The 23,337-nt window shown below is 39.0% G+C and overlaps 1 protein-coding gene across 3 annotated transcripts in view; it reads left to right on the top strand.

Annotated features, from left to right (window-relative positions):
* CLIP4 (CAP-Gly domain containing linker protein family member 4) overlaps positions 1-23,337 on the top strand; it is a 31,816-nt gene that overhangs the window by 5,086 nt on the left and 3,393 nt on the right. For all 3 annotated transcript variants that reach the window (XM_063391184.1, XM_063391182.1, XM_063391183.1), the window contains exons 5-15: positions 2,070-2,209; positions 3,050-3,143; positions 4,026-4,187; positions 7,350-7,468; positions 9,719-9,955; positions 13,182-13,317; positions 14,039-14,179; positions 16,770-16,850; positions 19,558-19,698; positions 20,120-20,248; positions 22,470-22,593. In XM_063391184.1, the coding sequence (XP_063247254.1) occupies positions 2,070-2,209; positions 3,050-3,143; positions 4,026-4,187; positions 7,350-7,468; positions 9,719-9,955; positions 13,182-13,317; positions 14,039-14,179; positions 16,770-16,850; positions 19,558-19,698; positions 20,120-20,248; positions 22,470-22,593 (1,504 nt within the window). The remainder of the gene's footprint in view (positions 1-2,069; positions 2,210-3,049; positions 3,144-4,025; positions 4,188-7,349; positions 7,469-9,718; positions 9,956-13,181; positions 13,318-14,038; positions 14,180-16,769; positions 16,851-19,557; positions 19,699-20,119; positions 20,249-22,469; positions 22,594-23,337) is intronic.

The following is a 23,337-nucleotide window of genomic DNA, read 5'->3' as shown; positions in this document are numbered from 1 at the left end:
TGTTCTCATCACTTTTCTCTCCTTATCTACTCTTAAGGACTGCCATGATTAATTTCATTCTGCTTTCTCACCCCTTAGATAAAGTTTCCATTTCTCTTCTTTAAACATTGTTTTGTTGTGGTATCTTCTAATAACTCTATGATCTCACTGCTGTCTGTTCTACCTGGCCTCTGCCTACTCATTAAATGAAAAAAAAATCCTTTTATAGGAGATTGCTGTTGCCTGTGTAACAGTAACATTGGTGAATCTGGGTAAAGGAGTTTAAAACACTACAGAGAGAGATTCAGAGATTCTTGGTCTTTGCATTCAATGCATTTATTTTTCCTTAATGCAGTTGAGCACTGTAATCAATACTTGGGAAAAATAGAGGGGGAGAAAGTAATATTATGAAGTATCTAGAAGCCATTGCCATCCTTTCATGGGATTCAATGCTTTAACAGATTTTTCTGTAGCATTGCTTTTGTTTGCAAAGACTACAGCTGATCACCTGTTAAGCACTTAGGGTGGTTGTTGTTAATACTTGATACAATCTCAGATTTTTACTGATTGTAAGAGTTCATTTCTGATAGATAACTTGGATCAGGTTTGTGCCCAGAAATCTTCCTGGTGAAGTCAAGACTGTGAATATTGTGCAAGGTGATTAACCTTGTTGCCTAGTTGTCTGTTTACTTCATAGCTTCCAGCTGTAGATGAAGTGTGGTTTGTGTGGAAGGTAAATATTGGTGGATAAATCAGTGAGTGTGTGTTGATGCATGGGATGTAGGGAAGAAGCATACTTCATGTAGTGCTGGGAGATAAAGGGTTTGGGGTTTTTTTAATATGCTAGATACCAATTCATGTTAAATATCAGTGAAGTTGTCCTCCTTTTCCATTCTTGTTGAATCAAGATGATGCAGTTTGGAGAACTCTAAATAGGCAGGAAGTTGAACTCTCTACATGCTTTTATCTGTTAGTCCAATCCAGGAGTCAGGTATGCTGTTTTTGGGGAAAGGTTGGGGTGATTCACCCGGGGTGGTTTATGCCATGTCACACACCCAGATGGTTGATGGTGTTTGTTGCTTAACCTGTCTGTCCTGTCTGAGAGCCGTGAATCTGGATGTGAGCTGAGTTTATTTATGTGAGCTGAGTACATTTATCCGAAACCTGTTCAAAGGCAACTCCCCGATAGCTGCAGCGGGGGTGAATGTTCAGTGTTTGCCATGATTCATTTGCTGATGGCAGCAGACTCTGTTTCCATTCCCTCTCCTCATAGCCACTGCTATCCAGATTCTTTCATGTAATTTTCCAGAGTTGGAAGAAATTCCACAGATCTAAAATAAGGGATGCATATAGACATACACACACACCTGTAAGGAACGTGACGTATACTTTCATAGTAAGGTGCTTTATACACTTAACAGTTTGGGTTGCCTGAAAGAACATGAGGCTTAAAAATCTTTAAAAGTGTGTTTTGTTTTTTTCTGGTCTTGGTTTGGTGCCTTAATTTTTGAAGGTGTTTGTTTCCTGCAGCTGCCAGCAGCTGGGATTGATGCATTCTGAGTACTGAAAATAGCAGAGGTCACGGAATGCCTTCCTGATTAGAGTGTGTGTTTATATTTTAGCATGTTCTGTGTAACTTGTGATGAAAGAAGAAGAAGGAAAAGACATGTTTTGTAGCATATGGAGAAATCATCTATGCATTTGATCCCTGAGGGATCAATAGGCTTCTCTGTGCTTGGGAACAGCTTGGAACCTGCAGCCTCTGCCTGGCTTGAACAACAGTGAACCTTTATTAGCAGAATCACTGTACGTCTCTGTTACTCCTTGCCTAAGCTTAAAATCACTCTTGCAGTACCATTGTATTGGGTACTGATTCAAAGCTTTTTCAGAAGCATAAGCAAGATCTAAGTACTAAAGGAAAAACAGAGCAGATGTTAAAGAAAATTTACCCAATTAATTCACCATTCTGATTTTTCCAGTGTAATGAGTAGTGAAGTGACTCTCTCTGCTATTCTTTGCCTCTGAGTTTGAAAAACCAGATGCATGTTAAATGTCAAGATTTTATATAAGGACTCTTTTCTTTTTAACAGAGTTTTCCTTCTTCGATCCCAATGACGCAGCGTGCCAAGAAATACTCTTTGACCCCAAAACATCAGTTTCTGAATTGTTTGCTATCTTAAGGCAGTGGGTTCCACAAGTCCAGCAGAATATTGATATTATTGGGAATGAGGTGAGATACAAATGAAGATCCTTGCGTCCTCTCAATGTTAAATACTGTGTTGACAGTGAATAAAACCAGTTTCTTCAGAAGCAGAATTAATAAATGCAGATAGTTTCTGCCTTTTAACAAGTAGTGACTGATCATGCCTTGTATTCCACATGTTGTCAGGTTTTATTTGGAAAAAGAAAGATGATGGATAAAATTCAGTATATTTGCACAGACAGTGTAAACAATGTTTCTCTCAAGGCAATTGTGTTGAGACCCTTCACCTTGGTGTTTCAGTTTCCTACTTAGCAATAATGCCAAACTCCAATATATGAAGTTACTGTTGAAGCCTGACCTTAATGGCAATCTTTCCAAGACACAAAATGTGTTTCTAGTATTGCCATCCTACTTTCTTATTTCTCTTCTGGATTACAGGCTTTTCTGAACATGTGGGGAAGTGTAGTGAAGATTAACCCCACCACATTATAACTGCAGTCTTCTTTTTGGGGGTGTGTGGGAGTGGGGTGGGTAATTGTGGAGAGATCAAAGAACAAGGGAAGAGCTTCATAAATCATCTTCCCATGCAGTTAACTGCTTAACTTTTTGGCATGTGAGGTATATGTTAGAAGGAGAAATATAAAGAATTTTTTAAATCTGTAAATAATGAAGGTTAATTATGATGCTATTTATTGCATTTGTGTGTGTTGCTCAGTTTTGCAAGTAGAGTATTTTCTGGCAGGCTTCTTTGTTACTAGCCCTTGCAGTGAATCCAGGGGTCAATATATCTGAAATAACTTAGGAAATAGTAGTGATGTCAGAGATATCCCAGAGCTAAAATGTGCTTGTTTTCCACTTGCCTGTCAGATCATTAAAAGGGGTTGCAATGTGAATGACAGAGATGGACTGACTGATATGACCCTCCTGCATTACACTTGCAAATCGGGGGCTCATGGCATTGGTGAGTAAAAAAAAAAAGTCATTATAGATGTAAAAACCTAATGACTCACATAAGCTTATCTCACTGACTCTTACAGAGTTCTTCCTTGCAGTAGATAATTTTTTTAGTCCTTGGTTTTCTCTCTTCTGGTGGCCATGAGCAAGGAAGGTGCAGAACTGCAGCTGCAGCCATGGGGAGCACGCTGAGTTAGTGGTATAGGTATGGTATAGGTATTACACAGTAATAAGTACCAGCTTAAACAGATACTTACGTAGCAAAGGCAGTTTCAGACTGAGGTGCAAGCTGCAAGTTTGCTTTGGGCTTTGCTGTAGTTTTCTTACAGCAGAACATTTAGGCAACTGGCTGTTCTTCTTGTTTTATTTCTTTCACCTTGTTCATGTCACAAGAGAACAATAAACTTCCTTTGCATTATTATGGTCATAAATACTGGAAATGAGAGCACATTTAAATCTGTTTGAACACCTCTGTTAACTTTTCTATATTGTGTTCCTTTTTTGTTGACCTGAGCCCACTTCTCCTCTGAGTTTGAGAGAAGTCTGGCGTAGGTTATCTTCCCTAGTGTTGGCAGATCTTTTAACATAAACTTCAGCATTGTGGTGTGCAATTATTTTTCTTCTATCAGATACTAAAACTCCTGGGTTTGATGACTGACACGGTACTTATGTTAGAGGAAAACAGTGTTATCATACACTAGAGATTTCAGCCCTTTATGATAAAGGGCAAAGATTTCAGTATCCTAATCCTAAAAAGAAAGGCAGAGTAATAGTTCTGCTGTGAGCTTGAAGGGCTTAATGTACGTTCTGTGTTACATGTAAACATGTGTGTTTTTTCAGGTCAAATAAATAAATCACTAATGCATACTTTATAAAAATTACCCTGCAGGTGATGTTGAAACTGCTGTAAAGTTTGCAACACAGCTTATTGATTTGGGTGCTGACAGCAGCTTACGCAGCCGCTGGACCAATATGAATGCCTTGCATTATGCTGCCTACTTTGATGTTCCAGAACTGATCAGTGTTATTTTGAAAAATGCAAAGCCAAAAGGTAGGCATTGTCGCCTTTGTTTCACGTAGTTGTCCACATCTGGTAGTTCCTAAGCTGATGTAGAGGTCTGTGTGGTGTTCATTTATCCATTTATACATAAATATTTTCTTATTCTTTTGTTCAGCCTCATTGGTTCATTTTTCTCTTAACCTATTTTTATTGGTTTACTGTACTCTTTCCATTGCTGGTTTTTAAACTTGAGCTTTCTGCAAGACAATAGAAGTTTCAAATAGACTGGAAAGCAAACAGGTAATCTTAAGTTATTGAGAACTAAGAGAGTGTTTGCAGAAAACCAAAGATACAATTATTCCAGTAAATCTTGTGCTTTTAAGGTTGCTTAAACATGGAGAAGTATGTTTGAAATGCAGGGAGAGGGTTAAAGGAGTAGTGGGGATTTGGGAATTGCATGTTGCAGACCTTTAACTGAGGCAATTTTGACATGTTGGTTTTTCCCATTTCTCAGCTATGTAGAAGGTCCTGTTTAAGGAATAATTTGACTTTAGTGATTGGCATAAATAGATAACACCTTTTGGGATTATACTATGAAGGATTGGTAATTGGAGCCCTATTTATACTAATGCAGATGGAAGTACAGAAATGGTTCTGACCCAGAACTGTTTGTCTCTAATTTGGTCAGGACAGCAAAACCACTAAGCAACTTTATCACTAAAATTGTACAAATGTGGATTTGTTCTACTGAATATCCTTCTGATTGTGCCAATTTGCAAAAGGATTCTTTACATAGGAACTCTGTCTTAACAGTTTGAAAAGCTGGTAGGCTTTTGGAGTGCCCAAGGCTTGCTTACCTCATCTTGAATCTCAGTGGAGGTAATTGTTAGTTAGTGCTGTTACTGGTGTGACTTGCTTAGGAGGTGGCAAGTGTGGGTTGGTAACAAAAGACAAAATCAGCCTGCACAGTAGTTAAGTCCACATCACATTTCAATAGCCTGTTCCCCGTAATTTGCATCGGCAGTTTAGGTCTCCTTTCAGACCTTATTTGCATTTGGTGTTCTCCTCCTGTTCAGTTCCTACAGAAAGGGTGGGACTTCACTCACATTTCCAAGGAAACCACTCTGCTTAAATGTCTTGGCAGTTGGCAATTCTTGGATAAGCAGCTGATGTTTTTTATCTCAGGAAATACATAAAATAATTTGCTGTGTGACATGGAAACAATGGATGGTCTGAATTAATAGAATAACTTTAGCTCCATACTTCGTTGTGCAGTTTGCAGAGAAGGAAGAGCATACATAGAAGGCGAACATGCTTGGATGGATCCATACTGAACTGGAGGAAAAACGGTTGTTAGTATATAAATAACTTTTCAAGTCAGTGGTGTGCTGACTCTGAGACACCCATTGTGAAGCACAGGTGTTTCCTTTTGATTTACTGCTAAACTACCCTCTTTATGACGCTCTGTAGTTAAATTTTTCATACAGATTTACTCCTCAGTTGTTACAGGAGAGAGCTAGTTTGATCCTGGACTTTTAGAGGTTTTAAATTAATTTAAAATTATTAATTAATTAATGATATACAAAAATTGTATATTATTTTCCTGTAGATAGTTTGGGGGTATTTACCCGGTAAAGTTGGATATTTGTCTTTCTGTCACTTTTCCTGTGCCCACTTACATCAAAGCTGTAAGAGAACTGTTCAGAAAATGGAAGCATGAAGTTTGCAAGTCTGAGGAAGTCACACAGTCTAACTCAAAAAACAAAACCACACAATGGTTGTTTTTCAAAACAGGAATGCATGCTGTTGCTGGCTCAGTAGCTGATGGTACTGACCAGTATTTCTGCAAATCGGTCCCTATGTGTGCAGAAAATGTTTGGCTGTGTTCCATGCAAGTTTCAATGGCTGTGTCCAGCTCCTGAGCTTCCAGCTGGTTTTAGACTGATAATGTCTTCTGACCTTTGGTATGTCAAGGGTACATCTGCATACGTAGTTCTCACTATAACTGAGGCTTGTGAATGCAGTCTTTTTTCATGTTTATATTCAATCAGCGCAATTGCAAAACTGTTAAATTCTGATTGCAAATTTGTTACTTTTGTTCTTTATAAAATTGAGTCGATTTTATTAGTGTGTATGAACTTAGAATGTCTATACAGACATACATAACTTCTATCTTCTATATATGTTGATGCTGTATTTGTTCATTCAGTGTAACTATATAGGGAGGTTGATGCAGTTGATATATACGTTTTTGGCATTGTGAGAAGGGCTAGTGTTTTTTGGGATGGAGACTGCTACTGGAAAATACAAGCAAACTCTTCAGCCCTGAGGTGGAAAGTTTTATGTTCCTCACTGGTGTTTCAAATTGGAACATGATTGCTAATACTTGTGGTCTTTTGGTTTGTGTATTAAATCAGCTGGCATTTTTAATTAACAGTCCTATACCTAATTGACTCAAAATGAGTCTCTTGTGTAATTTAAGAGAGGAGCCTCAGACTAAACAGACATTTAAACTCCAATCTTCTAGAACAGTAATAACTTCATAGCAGATTCAAAGATATATTTGGAACAACTGATAGAAATGTATATTGTGCTAAATCACTTCCAGTCAAATGCAGTGCTCCATTTTCCAAACTACCAGTGTGAGACCCTTCAGAGTGCAATTCTTTGAAAACTAAGAAATTGTAACAGTCACCAGCTCTTACTTCATTCTTGGCCACTAGGAATTAAATCAGTGTAAAGCTGATGTATAATCACTTTTCCCTCGCTCTACTGCCTGCCCACAAAGGAAAACAACTGGTTGAAGATGCATCTCATTTTAATGTTGGACACCTAGAAGCAATAAAATATAAATGTTTCTGAAACATTAAAATACTAATTTCCTTGCAAACCTGAAGTCACTCACTTGTTAATCTTGGCACAGTAGATTTGGCATCCTGAGTAGCAGCAATTTTGCAGCTAAGCCATCCATATTAAGAAATGAGTGAAAGTACATGCTCATCTTCCAGGTGGGTTCGGGGCATGAATAAACAGATGCAAATAAGGTTGATATTCTATGTAGAATTACTTCTCATATGCCTTTGGTACATAAATAATGGTGTGTCTGTGTAAATGCTAACATAAACCGTAAAAACTAATGTGCTCACAAGGAATCTGTAGGGAAAATGTTCATGTAACAGACTTGCATACCTCACATGTGATGTTTAATTGCAGATGTGGATGCCACCTGTAGTGATTTTGATTTTGGAACAGCTTTGCATATTGCTGCATTTAACCTATGCACAGGAGCTGTCAAGTGTTTACTGGAACATGGAGCAAATCCTGCCTTTAGGGTAAGGAGTTAGGTTGTAGATTCACCAGAAGGTGAAAAAGGTACCTGGGAAAACTGAACAGTGTCCAGGATTTTGATTAGCTAAAAGTGTTCTACATGGAGTGAGAGTGCCTCAGAAAAAGAGATTTGCAACTCATAGTGGATGATTTTGTATGCTTTGTCCTACTTGTGTGTTGAAGTTTGTATTTTTGTGTCATGGTCTAGTTCATTAGTTCAAATAACTTTCAAGAGGCTTTTCTGTTTGTTGTTTGAGCTTTCATTTATTCATCCTCATGGGTGTCTTGCAACAGCTGAGTCCCCATGGCAGTGGGAGATCTTTTCAGAAATGGAGGAGTGCAATTTTTGCCCTCCAGAAATGCAGTGTTGTGCTTAGAAGTGAGCCTGATGTTAGCATGAGTAACTGAGAATGCATAAACATCATCTGCTCTGCTTAGTAGCCTAATAATAGGCCTGGGTTATAGTGCAAAGTGTTGCTGTATGTGTCTAGCCACAGTCTTGGGTTTTGACTGAGTTTTGTGTTTGATTTGGGTGTTTGTTGTTTTTTTCGGTTTTTGTTGTTGTTGTTGTTGTTTGCTTTTTGGGTGGAAGGGCTTGGAAGGTTTTCTTATTTTAGCAAAACCAGTATCTCAGGTCTCCATTTTTAAATGCAAGGGGTTATTTTAAATGAGAAATCATAGTTGTTTGAAGGGTACTCAGAAGTTATTTTATGTAGCACTGTTGGTGTGAAATCTTCTGGAACATTATTGTCCATACAGTTCATGATATTCAGTCTAGATCTCTTAAAAATGGTGGGTTACTTCTTCCTCTCTTTATTCAGTGTGCATGTGTCTCAAGTTCTCTGGCTGCTGTATGTTTAAGATTCTGTTGTCACAGGGAACACTGCTTTGTAGTTGCACAAGCATTCTGAGCTGGCAGAGATGGCTGTGCCCTTGAGAAGGGAAATCCTGGGCTTCCCCTGAGCTTCCACTTTGCCTTCCTGCCACTGCTCTGCCCTTGCTTTGTGTTGGTGCAGAGGTTTGCAAGGCATCTGGTGAGCTGAACTGTGGGACTGATGTGACCAAAATAATCTCTAATGTCATGACTACAAATTCAAACACCTCACTCAACTTTAACCCAGCTATATCCTGCTTTATAGGTAGTGCGATTTTTACTTATGGAGTGATTGGAGATTTTTTAAGGAATGGTGGGTGTTGAATTGCTCAAACCTACAATAAAGTTTTGACTAGAGATAGTATGTAGAGTTTGATTATTTGGGAACAGCAGTGTGAATTCTGAATAAGGATTATACTTTCCTAGCTTTGAGATGGATTGAGAGAGGGCTTAGGAGACATTGAACTTCTAGTCTGTTTTGAAGGGACCAAAACAAATACAGTCTTACTCTGCCTCATTCCTTTTGGTAATGGCTGAGTCCAGGGGCTCAGTTGAGACAAATTTGGAAGAGTGAGATGATTATTTTTTCCTCAGACGTTGTGGAAATGGGCAGACAGGTGAAGCTCCACACCAATGGCTCTGCTGGAGAGTGTAGGTAGAGCTGTCCCTGGAGCAGCCTGACAGTTCCTGCTGTCAGGGCAGCTGGACTGGAGTAGAGGTTCACTCCAGGGGAGCTGGCACTCCAATAAGGTGCCCTGTCGTGTAGGACATGCAGGGAGTCACAGTCACAGCTCTCTGGGAATGGGATGGGTTTGGAAAGGACTCTGTCCTTAATCCATCTCTCATACGATAGCCTGTGCCTAGATAAACCTGAACAGATTTATTCAGGTATTCATGTGAGCCATCACATTTGCATATTCGATACATGCAACGTGCATTAATTAAATTCCCTCTTACATTTGCAATAAGCCTCACCAAGGAGCAAGTGATGTGCTGGGTAAAGATAGATGCTTTGGGAGGAGTTGGCATTTTGGTATTGGCACTACAGACCAGAAGTCTGTGTTGCTTTCCTAACTCTGTTCAGGTACACAGATACACACAAGTGTTTTGTTTCAGGTCTTCTGAGTAGTAATAATGTTATTAAATTTAAAAATATTGGTTACTTGTCAGTTTCAAAAAAAAAATGAGATGCTGTACATGCTAGCTGATCTGTCTAAGGATGTTTTGGATCCTTATTTGAGAATGTGGATTTTTTCATAGTTTTATTCTACGAAAAATATCTAATAAAGAGAATTAAACACTTCATAAAACACTGTGGCTTCACCTAATCAGATTTATCTTGTAACAGCATTAAATCCTGTGCTATGTTATGTTTCTACAGAATGACAAAGGGCAGATTCCAGCAGATGTGGTTCCTGATCCAGTGGATATGCCACTGGAAATGGCAGATGCAGCAGCCAGTGCAAAGGAAATCAAGCAGATCCTGCTGGATGCAGTGCCTCTCTCGTGTGACATCTCCAAAGCCATGATTCCAACCTACGACCACGTCACAGGCAGGGCCATGCTTTTGTCACTTGGCCTGAAGCTGGGAGATCGTGTTGTTATTGCAGGACAGAAGGTATGGCCACCAGCCTGGCACTACTGTCACAATTCCTGGAGAGTCCATTTATTTACCACTTTGGAGACATACATTTGAGGGTCTGAAATGCTTTCTGGAAGGTGTGATCTCTGGATAGCAGCAAGGAACGGGTTAGAGAAAGTAATAAGCTGAAGAGTTGTATGATAAAGTCATTATTATGAAAAGCAGTTTTGGCAGGCATAGACTGCATTTTGTGTCTTTAAATTATTTTTAACAGTCTCATATAGTACATCAGCATGGCTCAGCTTTTATTAATATTTTTGATGTCACATCAAAGTGATGGTAAAATTCAAAAATTACTTTGTGAATTGCCCAGCTTTGTTAGAAGTGTGCATTTGTGAAGTACTCCTGATAGTTTCCAGAAGGCAGGGAAAAAACCCTTCAGTTCTGCTTAGCCTATAGTAACCCAATTTCACTGGTGCAATGCAGCTAAAATCTTTAAGGCAGTGCTATGCCAACAGAGTTGTTACATGGTTCTGTGGAAGTATAAGGATGTAGCTAATGCAGGTCCATCTCAAATGTGAATTGCTTTTTAGAAGCTGCCATGATAGCCATCTTTTTAAAAATATATTTGAAAACTGTAACATTAATATTGCATTCAGTATTCAGACTTTTTATTTGCTCTGATAGCAGGGGATCTAAGTGCTAAAACTCTTTTAAAGAAGTACTTTTTTTCTGGTAAATATTGAAAGCATTTGTGAGCAAAATTTAATATTTGAATAGCTTTCACTTTAATAGCTTTCCTAATGTAACTTCACATTTGTAACTGTCACAATGGAAATGTTCTATAGTGATCTCCAGCACGAGTACAAAGCAGCCTCCATTGTGTATTTTAATTTGGTGTATTCTTGAAACTGGGTCAGGGAAAGTGAAGGAATCACTAGAATGCAGAAGGCATTTTCACTGAAGTATGTACGGAAAGCCACTTATTCTTTAAAGACAGAAATTTCTTTATCAGAAATCACAGTGGCAGCAAGGGAAGTTAATGGAGGCTTTAGAGCAAGAAAGTGATGAAATTTGTGCTCCTGTGTATCTTTGCTCTGAGTAAGGCCCACAGAATGGTTTGTGATGTAACGTGCTCACTGTGCATGCATAGAGCTGCCCAGGTTTGGTTATCTTTATTCTTCTAATTGGTTATGCTGTTGCAGTGTTTCTTAAGAAGTTGTTGGAAGCTGTTTTTGTGCTGCCAAAGGCCAGGAGGGCATTGCAGCGAGCTTGTTTTTCTTTAAGGGAGCCAAATCTGTTCTGGAGCAGGTGGGAAGAAGGTTTGTGCTTTTTGAACTTCCGTTTCCACAGCAGCTTTCCTCCCTTCCTTCCTTTGTGTGCGAGGAGCTGTTGTGCAGTACGCCCACATTGCTTCCCACCCCTTTTCTCCATTTGCTTGAATGGAGTTGTTCTCAGTTCTGCCTTCCCCTCCCCCTCGATACTCCTAAATTCCTGCAGGGTGGAGTAAAACTGAAAACAGGATGATGAAAATGGTGCCCTGCTTTTAACCTTCTGCTGGATCAGTTCTCATTCTGGAATATGGAAGCTGGGATGAAGGCACTTAGAACAGCAGCGTTTTTCCAAGCTATATTTACAGGTTCCTGTTGTCTTTCCTGCTTCTGCAGTCTCCTAATATGTCAGCTTTAATGAAGCTTGAAAGCCAAGCACAGTAGATGCCAGAGGGAGAACGGATTCCTCTCTCGACTCCTCGTGCTGTCATTCTGGTTGTCTTACAGGCTAGGAAGCTGTGTAAGCAGGTGTTCATGTGTTCGTGATTTGAGGCCCCACAGCTCCACCAGCTCCTGCTCTGCTAGACTGTGTCCATTTGGATCACCTCTGATGGAATGGCAGTGCAGGGAGAGCAGCAGCTGGGAGAAAACTGCTCCTGCTCTGTCTCACGCGAGAGAGGCTCGCTGCATGCACGGGTCCTAGGGCAAAATTGGAGCCACACTTTTGCCATCTCCCACCTCTGTTTAAGATGCTGGCTGATCTCTTCTCTCTGCTCAGTAGGTGTCCTTAGCTGGTGCCTGGAAAGTAACTGCAGGAATTGTAGGAATCTGTGGGGCTTGCTGAACTTCCCCTGGCTGAATTTGATCTTTGTGTCAGTAGCTGAAAGGTCTCAGTCTAGAGTAGTGTGACATACCTGCCTATAGCAATCAAGTTGAAAGGAGATCTTCAGCATAAGAGAAGAGGCTCTGGGTCGTGCTTATTTCTTTACAGACATTAGGAAAGAATAGCTGGTAGGTTTTACAGTAAAAAAATTTGTTTCTATCTGTTTACTCTCTGAGGGTTAGATTAAAACAGTGGAGTCATAGTGTAAAATGAACTAATATTAAGGTCAAATGAGATGAGGAAAACAGAGGAACTGAAAGATGGAAGTTTTTTGTTGCTAAAACAAATTTAAAAATCAAATATAAAAAGGAATTTAAATCAATGTTAAATGCATCTCTTGTAGTTACTCCTCCCCTGTTTGGTTGAAGTGTGTGAGCTTATAATGTGTATTTGCAGAGAATGAGGTTTACTAGCAAGACTGGTCTGTCTTGATAGTCTTCATATGCTTACCTGTTCAGAGTTTATAGTATATATTGAAGCAACAGCAAATGTTTCAGACATCTGCTGGCTTTTAAAATTTTGTTTACTCATAAGGAGGGGATAGAAGACTTATCCAAAGAAAAGATCTTTTCTGAAGAAAAAATTAATTATGCTCTGAAGTTTACCCTTGAACCTTTGCTATATATATATATATATAAAGATACATACTTGTATGTATGTATTGATGCACACACAGGTTTGTCTAATCTAATATTTCTATGGAACCTCCATTTCAGGGAGATAGTTAGTCCTGATTCTGGAATTCTTGTATAAACAGTGAAAGTAAAACCTCTCACTGGGCATGTGCTCCTGTACCTTTCTGGCCTAGAGCTGTGTTTACAGTGGTTCTTACTGTCCAGTTCTTGTCTGTTGTGACATCTGTCCATAGCCATGGCTGCTGTTTAATGCAAAATATACATGTATAGTCCTTAGAAGGACTTACATCTTTTGGAAAATGTATTGAGTGGTGTTGAAAGGTAGGAATGGGAATAAGTGAGAGAAATGATGTTTGCATTTTTGTGGTGAAAAGCTTGGACATGCCTTGCTGTTTCTTTCATAACTGATACTATTTTTTCATGAGCAATTCTTGTTTAACAAACCCATTCTGTGTTGATGCTTTTCTTCTTAGGTTGGTACCTTAAGATTTTGTGGCACAACTGAATTTGCCAGTGGCCAGTGGGCTGGTGTAGAGCTGGATGAACCAGAAGGAAAGAACAATGGAAGTGTTGGAAGAGTCCAGTACTTCAAGTGTGCTCCAAAACGCGGTATAGCCTTTATTTTCTTCTGTCCTCAATTTTTAAACCCCTGAATTTTAAAGAGTACTGGAAGATATGAACTGTTTGGGAGGATAGAAACAGGTAGCAGATTCTGTTGCTTTTCTTTGTATGATTATTTATGCTTTGTTTGAGTTATTGGTTGTTCAGCTGGTCCTAAAGTTTTAGCTGCAACTGTTTGCAAAATGACTAAAACAACCAACCAGTCAAAATTTCTGGGTATTTCCTTGAAACTGTGAGATTTCCTGGTTTTTCATCTATACTGTTGAAACTACTTGTTTGTACTGTAACAATAATAGCCACGTTTCTTTACCTGCTTTGTCTTCTGTGGCAAGACATTCACACTTGTAGTTGTTTTCTGACTTTGAGCTTGAGGTATTTTAATTGAGGTGCTGTGGCCACACAGACATACAAAGGTGTTGGGTTTTGTAGCAGTGGAGACGGAATGTTACTGTTAGGGCAAAAAGGAGATTCTAGATAGTCTTACTGAGTGTTTCCAACTTACTCTGTTCAAGTTGCTTGGTAAGGATTTTGGTTTCACTGTTCACTTGAGCTTGTCCTTCCTACCCTGCAAGTGCTTTGTCAGCATAGCAAGTTATGATGGTGGGTAAAAAACCCCTGAATTAATTGATGTGAGAGAGAATAGCTGCAAAGTTTTATTTCTGTACCATTATCCATGGTTCTTTGTTGGCACATACAATTTTCTCTGCAGGTATCTTTGCACCCCTTTCCAAAATAAGCAAGGCTTCTGATCACAAAAAACCCCCCACACGGAGCTCTTCGGTGCGGTCTTCACCTCTGGTCAAATCCAAGAAAGTAGATGTGACACACATAACTTCCAAAGTGAATTCTGGTGAGTATTTCCTTGCATGTTGACACAGGATGGAGAGATACTAATGTTCAAGAACTAGTAAATCTTGGTATTAAAATTCTTGTTTGGAATTAATTCATAACCTGGTATGAGATGATAAGGTATTTATTAACTCCATGTTGTCATGGTTGGAAGTTCACTGGCCTGTGGAGTGGTACTGGAAGGATGTTGTGTGTAGCTGTGGAGTGATTACAGTGATCTGATTTACTGTGACAGTTTCTACTCTTTACATACTCTGTAAAGAAAACCCCTCACCACAACACTTATTCTTGAGCCATTAAAGCAATTTCTAATTGGCTGTGATACCAGTTAAGTGTCTCAACTTAATGAGGTTCCATTTACTGAGATATTCCTGGAGAATTTGCAAGGGATGAAAATCAGATAAATAATCTATATACCTTTATGCCTAGAAATTGAAGAAATTTATTTTCTGGCAACGTGATAAAGGAACTATTTAACCCATTGTGTTTTAGCTGCTAATTATCTGAGTAAAACCAGTGCCAGATTAGAAGAGAAAGGTTGTCCTTGTAATAAGGCCTCAGTCTACTGATTGGAGTTATGGGCTCAGTCTCTGGCTCTGGGTTAGTTTCTTAGTAATTTGCTCAAATTACTTAATCCTTCTGTGTAAGTTCCCTCCCTGTGGAGTGAATGATCCATGTTTTCTGACTGTTCAGGTTCCAAGTTGTTTGAGAACAGGCTCTTCCCTGCTGTGTGCAGTGCTGGCCGTGCATAATCTGGCCCCCTGTGTTTGGCTGTCTATGTAATAATGTCAGTAAATGTTTCATTAGCATTTCTTCTGCCTTTTGAGCCCTGTTTAGGTGGCTCACACTAAGGCAGCATATCTTTAAGGATGGAAGGTAACATCGAATTTGCCCAAGCACCCTAAAACTCGGCACACTTTACCTGTACTATGCAGGGTATAGAAACAGTACAGCAGGCTGGTGCCAGGAAAAGATGTATTTTGTCAGCTTTTTGGATGAGTTATGTAACTTTTCTCTGCATGCATGGGGGGGGGGAAGTAATTTTTGGGTGTTTGTATTTACAATTAGCACAAGATTCAAGCTATTTATGAATGGACATCTTGTATAAAAAGCTTCTTGGGATAAGCAGTTTGTTAGGATAGTTCTCAAAAGCAGATACGGGCTGACTTCTGGTAAATATTTTCCAGTGTTTGATTCACTTTGCTGTGAACTATTTGTAACCCATTAAACTATAATGGAAAGGACTTTTCCTTTCCAGACAGCTTCATTCCAGTTTAGTCATAATCACCTTTTCTGTCCCGAAGGTGCAGTTGTCTCTTTGTAAAATTTAAGCATTTGATACCTTGCTTTAAGGTAGAAATCAGAGTTAAGCATCATCTACCCAGGAGAGCTGACATCCATTGGTTGGGAGTGTCTGGAAGCTGCTGTGTGCAGGGAGTCCTTGCACAGAATTCCACTGGAATTAACGTGCCTGGCTGATTGGCTGGCTGCAGTAGGGGAAGGACAAAGCTGCAGAGGCACAACTTGGGTTTGCAGTGTTATGTGCATCACCAGGTCACATTTCTTTCCTTTAAACTTCCTCCCCACAATACATTGGTTTGTAATGATTCAAGAAAAATCAATATGCTTTTTGTAGCTAAGGTTATAAGCTGCAAAATAAAATATACTTATAGGATTGTATAGGGACTTCGAAATTTTATTTGGTTCTACTGGATTTGAATAATCTGTCAGATTAATGAGAAAAGATCTTTTTCAAGTTCCTGGGAAAAGGATTACTGAGATAAAATTAAGAAATGTGTTATCAGTCACAAACCACTAGTTTTTTGATTTGATGCCTTAATGGCTAAGCCATAAAATTCTGGGAAATACACTACACTTGCAAACTAGTTCAGTCCCTGTGGCTGAATTAAGCTGAGAAATGTAGTTAAATAAAAAAATTTGTGATTTTTCTTTCATGATAGAGGGAGGATATATCACAGATAAGCTTGTTCTTCATTCAGTTAGGGTAGGAAACTGTCAGAAATGCAAAATGACTGTTGCAAATTATAACTTAGATGAGAGTACGAGTTCTTACACATATCACAACATTGCTGCTCTGAGAGCTAGGCTCTTAAAATCATATGGGCATGCTTACATCATTTTTTGTACTCTGAATGAAGATTTGATCTCAAATCTCTTTCAAAACCTTGATGTGTAATCTTTAAAGCAGAAATTGTGAAATTAATACTGGTAAATAGTAGACCTTAAGTATGTAGAATGTAACATTTAGAATGTTTGAAAGATTTAAATAAAACTCCTTCAATATAAAAATTAATATTTTATAGACCATTTGTTTATTGTTTGGCAAGATAGTTTGGACTGGTTTAATGTGTTTAAAGGGTTTAATGTCAGTGCTTATCCATCAAAATAATTCTGCAGTTTTCGTTTTATCCATTTATCAAGGGTGTCTAAGGAATCATACAGTTTTATCCATTTTTCCAGGCATCCAGTAATCTGCAGATCTGTCAAATTGTTTTTGTACATGACTTTTCTGTAAAATTATTGTTACTTGTTAGGATGTGTATATTTAATTGTATATGTTCTTTTTATAGGCCTAAATATGGCAAAAAGAGACAGTGCTGCTGAAAACTTTCTGACTGCTAACAGGGGAAAAACTGTACCTGCAAAAGATGGTAATGAAATTTTTTTTTTAAACATCTTAAGAAAAATTTTGTGTATGGTACAAATGCTATTATTGCTGCTCTACCTCTGTAAAAGCCCTGTATCTACACTATAGAAGAAAGTTGCCTTGCTTGTTTATATTCAAGTCCCAAGCAGACTGTAGGTATTTCTTTTTCCAGGAGCAAAATAACTTGTGTGGATGTTTGGCTGGTGTTCTGTGTTGGTTTGGTAACCACTTCTGTCTGAAGACTTGGGCATGAACATAAAAAAGCCATTAAAGCTGGCTCTTAATAAATGATCTTGCAAAAGATCTGCAGAATTACCAGCTGAGATTTCTGAGGAAGACCTTTTGCCCTGTAGTGTTGCTGCCTAAATTTTAACATTCTGTTGGCATTTTTTTATCTCCTCTATCTGTATGTTAATGCTTCTGTAATAAAAGTGTTACCATCTAACAGTGCTGAACAGTCTTGGTGTTGTATCATGGCAGACTCACAATAACAGGCTTCAGATACGAAAAATGAAACCAGCTTTTAAAGAGTGCCTTTTGCATGTGAATCATTCTCTGCAATTATCTAGTTTCACACTTGGATAACAACTTCTACCACAGCAGTACTTTGCTGAACTTGAAACACAAAGGGACCTCACTTGCAGCTGTCTTGAACAAACCCTAAAAGTTGTGTCTCCAAGGTTTTTTCTATAAAATCATACTATAAGTGTTGGTAAAAGCAGTGTTTCTTTGGAATAATTCGAAGTGTGAATTTGAATATGCCTTCTTTAAGTCATAGAATCACAGAATAGTTTGGCTTGGAAGGGACCTTAAAGATCATGGAGGGGCATCTGCAGCTTCTTTGGGTAACCTGTTCCAGTGTTTCTCACCATCACAGTAAAGAATTTCTTTCTAGTATCTGATTTGAGCCTCCTTTCTGTCAGTCTGAAGCCTCTACCCCTTGTCCTGTCACTGCTTCTACTCAGGAAAAGTCTGTTTATCTTTCTTGGAGGCCCCCCTCAGGCACTGAAAGCCCCCAGTGAGGCTTCTCTGGGGCTGACCAACCCCAACTCTCTCAGTCTTTCCACATTGAAGAGGTGCTCCACCCCTCTAAACACCTTCATGGCTTCCTTTGGATTTGTTCCAGGAGGTCTGTGAAGGAAAGCATCTTTTTATGTCTTCTGTGAGTGAACAGTTGTGAATTCAGAGAGAATACAGAAAAGACAACAACTGGATTTATAAAATACGACTTAGGAATAAATACTTGAAATTTGTGATTGTGTGATTAAAAAGACAGAAGATGAAAGGCCAGGTGAAACTGGAAGCTTTGGAATACAAGGGATTGTATAACCCACTCTGCATGTGTAGTGAGAGTAAAAAAAACTTGATCTAAACTGGTGGTGATTGAGGTTTTACATTAGGAGGGGTAAAACCCCGTCACACTAGAGATAATTATGTGAAATAGGCTACTGAGGAAGTCTTGAGATATCCCCGAGGGGAGGTTTTTAAGAGCAGGCCAAATACTCACCTGTCAGGAGTGTTACAATAAATAATTGTTTTGCCTGAGGGAAAAGGAATCAATTATATGGCCTGCTGAAGTCCTTTCTGCTCTTCCTTCTCCCACCCTGTGATTTCCAACAAAATGAAGTATCTTGATGATAGGCTTGTTTAGTTGGAGCAGCTTTTGTTGCATCCCTGTAAAAATGGTGGTCTGGCCTCCAGTGAGTCCAGCCCTGGACTGGCTTGTAGTGTGTGTTTGCAAATGCACTCGTGTGTCTGTACCTCAGACATGGAGCTGAAGTTTGCCTGTTCAGTCAGTAATTTGCATTTTCTTCATTGTAGCATAGGTGCAGTGAGTATCCCAGTCTTCAGATTTATGTCCTCAGCTTGTGTTTGGAATCACTGCCTTTGCCTTTCCTCAGTTCTTTACTGTTTTGCAAAATTGGAGAATTAAATTAAATTGAACAAACTAACCCTGCATCGATACCAAGCTGTATGCAAAACCAAATAGATTAAGTTTCTCAAAAGTCTGGAAAGTTTGATAAGCAATATTATCTTAATTTTTCACACTAACAAGCTGAGGCATAGATGTGTCTTGCTGTACCCTGCCTCATTTTGGGCAGAAGGGGTTGAGAAAGGGGAGAAGAGAAAGAGCCTTGAAAAGGAAGCAGGAAAGATGAACATAACTCTTATTGGACAGTTTAGACTTTAGGGTTTGCAAATGGAGATAAAAGTGATTTATTTCCCATTCTTGTTTTATAGTACAGATTTAATATTAATACAGTATGTAATGGAATATAGTAGGCTTTAATCCAGGCAATAATTCACTCACATAATATCACCTTCCTTTCACTTCTCATCAAATCTTTAGTAGGCTGGATGCTGAAAGGCTGCTGGTATGATCTCTTATTACTAAAGCTCATGTATTTTAATAAATATGCTTGGGACTGTTTAGATGAACTTTCCTGGAATAATAAAGATGGGCTTTTGGAGAGCTCTTCTAGCACTCAGCTATCACCGTATTCCCAAGGCAGGGTGATGTGCACCAGTGTCATTCCTGACAGGTGTTTGTGCAAACGCTGGATAACAAGTTCTAACTTTGGCTCTTTACTTTGTATTCTGCCCTCCATGGAGAGCAGATATCTTCCATGTTACAAAAGCTTTCCTTTCTGCCTAATCTATCCTTTTCCAAAATATAATCCCTGAAGGACAACTGTCATTTATGTCTTTAGGTTTTCCTGGGTACAGCAGCTCTTCCTCTTCTACTACCTCCTTGGAAGGCAAACGGAATTACTCCAAGAAGAGGACCTCAACGAGCAGCAGTAAAAAGGCCCTGACTAGAGCATCTTCTGCCTCATCTAAGATAAGTGCTGGTATGGTTTGTTTTATCAAGGTGTATTTTCACAGGGGGAAATTCCCTGCTGCATTAAGTACGTGTGTAGAACTACTTACCTTGTTTCAGAATCTGAGATAGTTGGAGAAAGACACTTGTGAAGTAATTTAACTGTAAACCTAAGTCTGGCAGCTTTTAGAAAGATTTCTGTAAAATCTTCAAGATGCAAAGTGTTTTTGTAGTTGGTCAGTGTACCTTTTCAGACCACAGAAAAGGCCGTAGTCCAGTTTTTATGCTGGCACTAAGCAAGTTTCTGTCTAAGCAAAATTCATCTTGCCACGTGTTGAAGGTACACTGTGTTAGAGATAAATACTCTGTTCACTAACCAGTTGGCTTGCTATTGAAAATTTTCTTAAAGATTTAATCTCACTGATTTCAGATCTTGTTTTTCTCTTGACCAGGGCTGTACAGTTCCCCAACCACGAGGAAAAATGCTCTTGACGGAGAAATCCAGGTTGGAGACAGAGTACTGGTGGTGGGACAGAGAACAGGCACTGTTAGGTTTTGTGGGACAACAAAATTTGCACCAGGTATGTGCAGTGCTCTGAGTATGTTGTCAAATCAGTATGGAATAGCTTACATGTGAGCACATGAACGGAAATCCATCTTTGCCCTCACTCCTTAAGTTCTAAATTTAAATTGGTTTGTTTCAAAGTTCTTTCTTTCTCTCTCTCTCCCCCTCTCTTGATTCACTGAATATTTTTTACTTGAATGCAACTGTCAGGAAAAAATAATGGTTTAAAATGTGACTTTTACTTGTTCACTCTTGGGACTTAAGTAGGAAAGATACTTTTATGTCAAAGTTATAGGTATTATGGAATCACAGAATATTCTGACTTGGAGGGGACCCACAAGGATCATAGAGTCCAACTTCTTAACAAAGATTTCTGAAAATCCTCAGTTTAGTCTCCAAAGGGTATATAGTTTGTTTAGATCACATGCATTTACTCCTCACTTTTTGTATTAAGGCTTTCTGACACAGCTTGTCTCTTGCAATAGTGGCACTCTTATGTCATGTACCAGTCTCATTTCTTAATTTATTGGCATCTTTAAGAGGGTAATTGTGAACATTAAAATTTTAACTAACAAACCTTTAGGTCACAAGATCAATAAAGTTACAAATATTTCAAAAAGCCCCAACCCCTACCACCGTTTTCTCATCCTTCTCGCATTCAGCTTCTCCCTTCCCCTTGCTGGAAAGCACTGTGCAGTGAAACCAAGTGCTGTCAAAGGCAGCCAGTTGTTCTGCAATGTGGAAATTAATTTCCAAATCCAGTAACTGTAACCAAATTTATCTTCTCTATGGCCCAGTCTGTAATTTTACTGCAAGAGCAGCACAGAAGCAGTTGGTGAGTGTTGGTGTGAGCACCTGGTGTGGGTGAGGGCTGTATGACTGGCAATACTCCGTGGTGACACTGGGTGGCATCAGCATTTAAAAAACCCCGTCAGGATGCACGGTCGTGGAACAAGCTCTGTGCTTGTTCCATCCCTGCCCTGTTCCCCAGTTTCACTGTAGGCAGCCCCTGCTCAGGTTCTGCAGTTACCTGAGGGACACTTGAATGTCATCACTGTGTGTTACTGCTGACAAAGTGATCAGTGGGAAAAGGACTTGTTTCCCACATACAACTGCAAAATCAGAAAGTTCACTGACGGTGTTAAGTCTCCTCCCTCTCTGCTTTTAATCAGGAACATAATTTTTTGGAGGAAAACACGCTATTGTAAGAAGTGAGGTTGGAAAGATGACAAATTGTCACCATTTGCTAACCCAGTAATTTATAGAAAATGTAACAGATGCAGGATTAAGTATTTCAGTTCTAATGGGTATCAAAGCTCTGGAAGTTATCCAAGGTTTGTTCCTTTTGCTGCAATGCAGATCTTTATTTAATTCTAAATATGGGAAGGGGAGAACTTCTGATACATGGAGCCCTTCTAATTCATAAGCTGTCATTCCTGAGTTTCTTGAGCTGATAATTAGAATTATAGTTTTATCCAGTGCCTTAGTACCAAGTGACTTGAATTAAATTCTGAATCTTCTGGGGCTGGATAGCATAAGGACTACTAATGGAGTATGAAATTTAGCACCTTTATGTAATTAGCTCACATTTATCACAGGTTATGAATGATCAAGCTCATTAACATCTTGCTGCCTATTCAGTGTTCTGTACGAGATTAATTGATGGCCAGTCCCAATTCTTGCACCCTTTTCTTGATATCACACAACCAGCCTTGCAATTTGTATTAATTATAACTTGCTAGATGGAGAGAAAGAATGAATTAATATCAAAACTTTAATTTTACTGTGGATGATCTCAGATGAGGCATAAACCATGTGGTCAGGGAACTGCAGAGGGAAACATGAAACAGCAGTGCTGTTCTTTCTCATCTGCTTGTTGTCCAATAGCCAGTTATGTTCAGTAACATTCTACTTGATTTTAGTGTGTATATATATACACCGATATATATTCTTCAAATATTTTACCTTTTTTGTATTAATGAAAATGTTAGTAATTTTACTGAAAACATATAAAATGCTGGGATAATTTTCTTTAGATTTATTAGGATATAATTTTTGCATAATTGCCTAGATAGCTATTTTTTAATATACATGTTTATTACTAGCATCTTGGCATTTTCTGACTAGAAACTGTTTTCCTTGATGTGGGTGAATGCCAACTGTGCCAGTGGTCTAGATAAAGAAAAGCCTGTCGTGTTTTGCTCAAAATGCCCTGATTTTACTGTTTTACAATGTAGGATTCTGGTGTGGAATTGAACTGGACAAGCCCCACGGGAAGAATGATGGCTCTGTGGGAGGAGTGCAGTATTTCAGTTGCCTTCCCAGATATGGCATATTTGCACCCCCATCTCGTGTACAGAGGTGAGCACTGAAGCTCTTGTCATGTTTGGGTTGCCAAATGATTTCTTAATACATTTCCAAAATGTATTGAGTGAAACAAAATTTTGAACAGATACAGAAGATACAAGTGTTTTCTTCTGCAAATGGAAGTTTATAACCTCCATTAAAAACCTGGTGGTTTTAGATCAGCTTTTTGAAAGCAGGGTGTAAAACTGGAAAGGCATCTCCCCTTGTTTCTCTTGCAGCTACTTGAAATATTTTTATTCCAGGGCCTCTGATAGTCTGTGTTTATTAAACCTTACTTTCATGACCCAATCCTGAGGTGTTCTGCTAAATTCAATTATAAAAGGAAATTACCCTTGGCCGTGAGTGGAAAGGCTCTTTTTATCCCAGCTAACTGCACAGAGGATCCAACAAAGCATACACCACTTGCTTGTAGTCTCTTCCTTAGGCTCCAGGAAGAGCATCCAAGGAGTTCTGTACTCTTTCCTCCTGTATTTGTATGTAGTTACTCTGCCAGACATGTTCTTGCTTTTATTTCTCTGAATAAGCCAGCTCAGGCAAACTGTTAGGAACTTGCCTCAGAATCTTACCTGCTGTCTCAATGAGTGAGAGGCAGGTAACTCAAACACACCGACTTGCTCCAGGCACTTCTTGCAGAGCAGCCTGAGTGCAGCAGGAATGTTGGCATCTCTTGGGGGCAAATGGAGAAGGAAAGAATCAAAACCTCATCAATATTTGACAAGAAGCCAGTAGGTTTATTCA

The sequence above is a fragment of the Prinia subflava genome, chromosome 2, assembly GCF_021018805.1.
Source record: "Prinia subflava isolate CZ2003 ecotype Zambia chromosome 2, Cam_Psub_1.2, whole genome shotgun sequence".
Classification (NCBI taxonomy): domain Eukaryota; kingdom Metazoa; phylum Chordata; class Aves; order Passeriformes; family Cisticolidae; genus Prinia; species Prinia subflava.
This window is presented reverse-complemented; position numbering and strand designations above follow the sequence as displayed.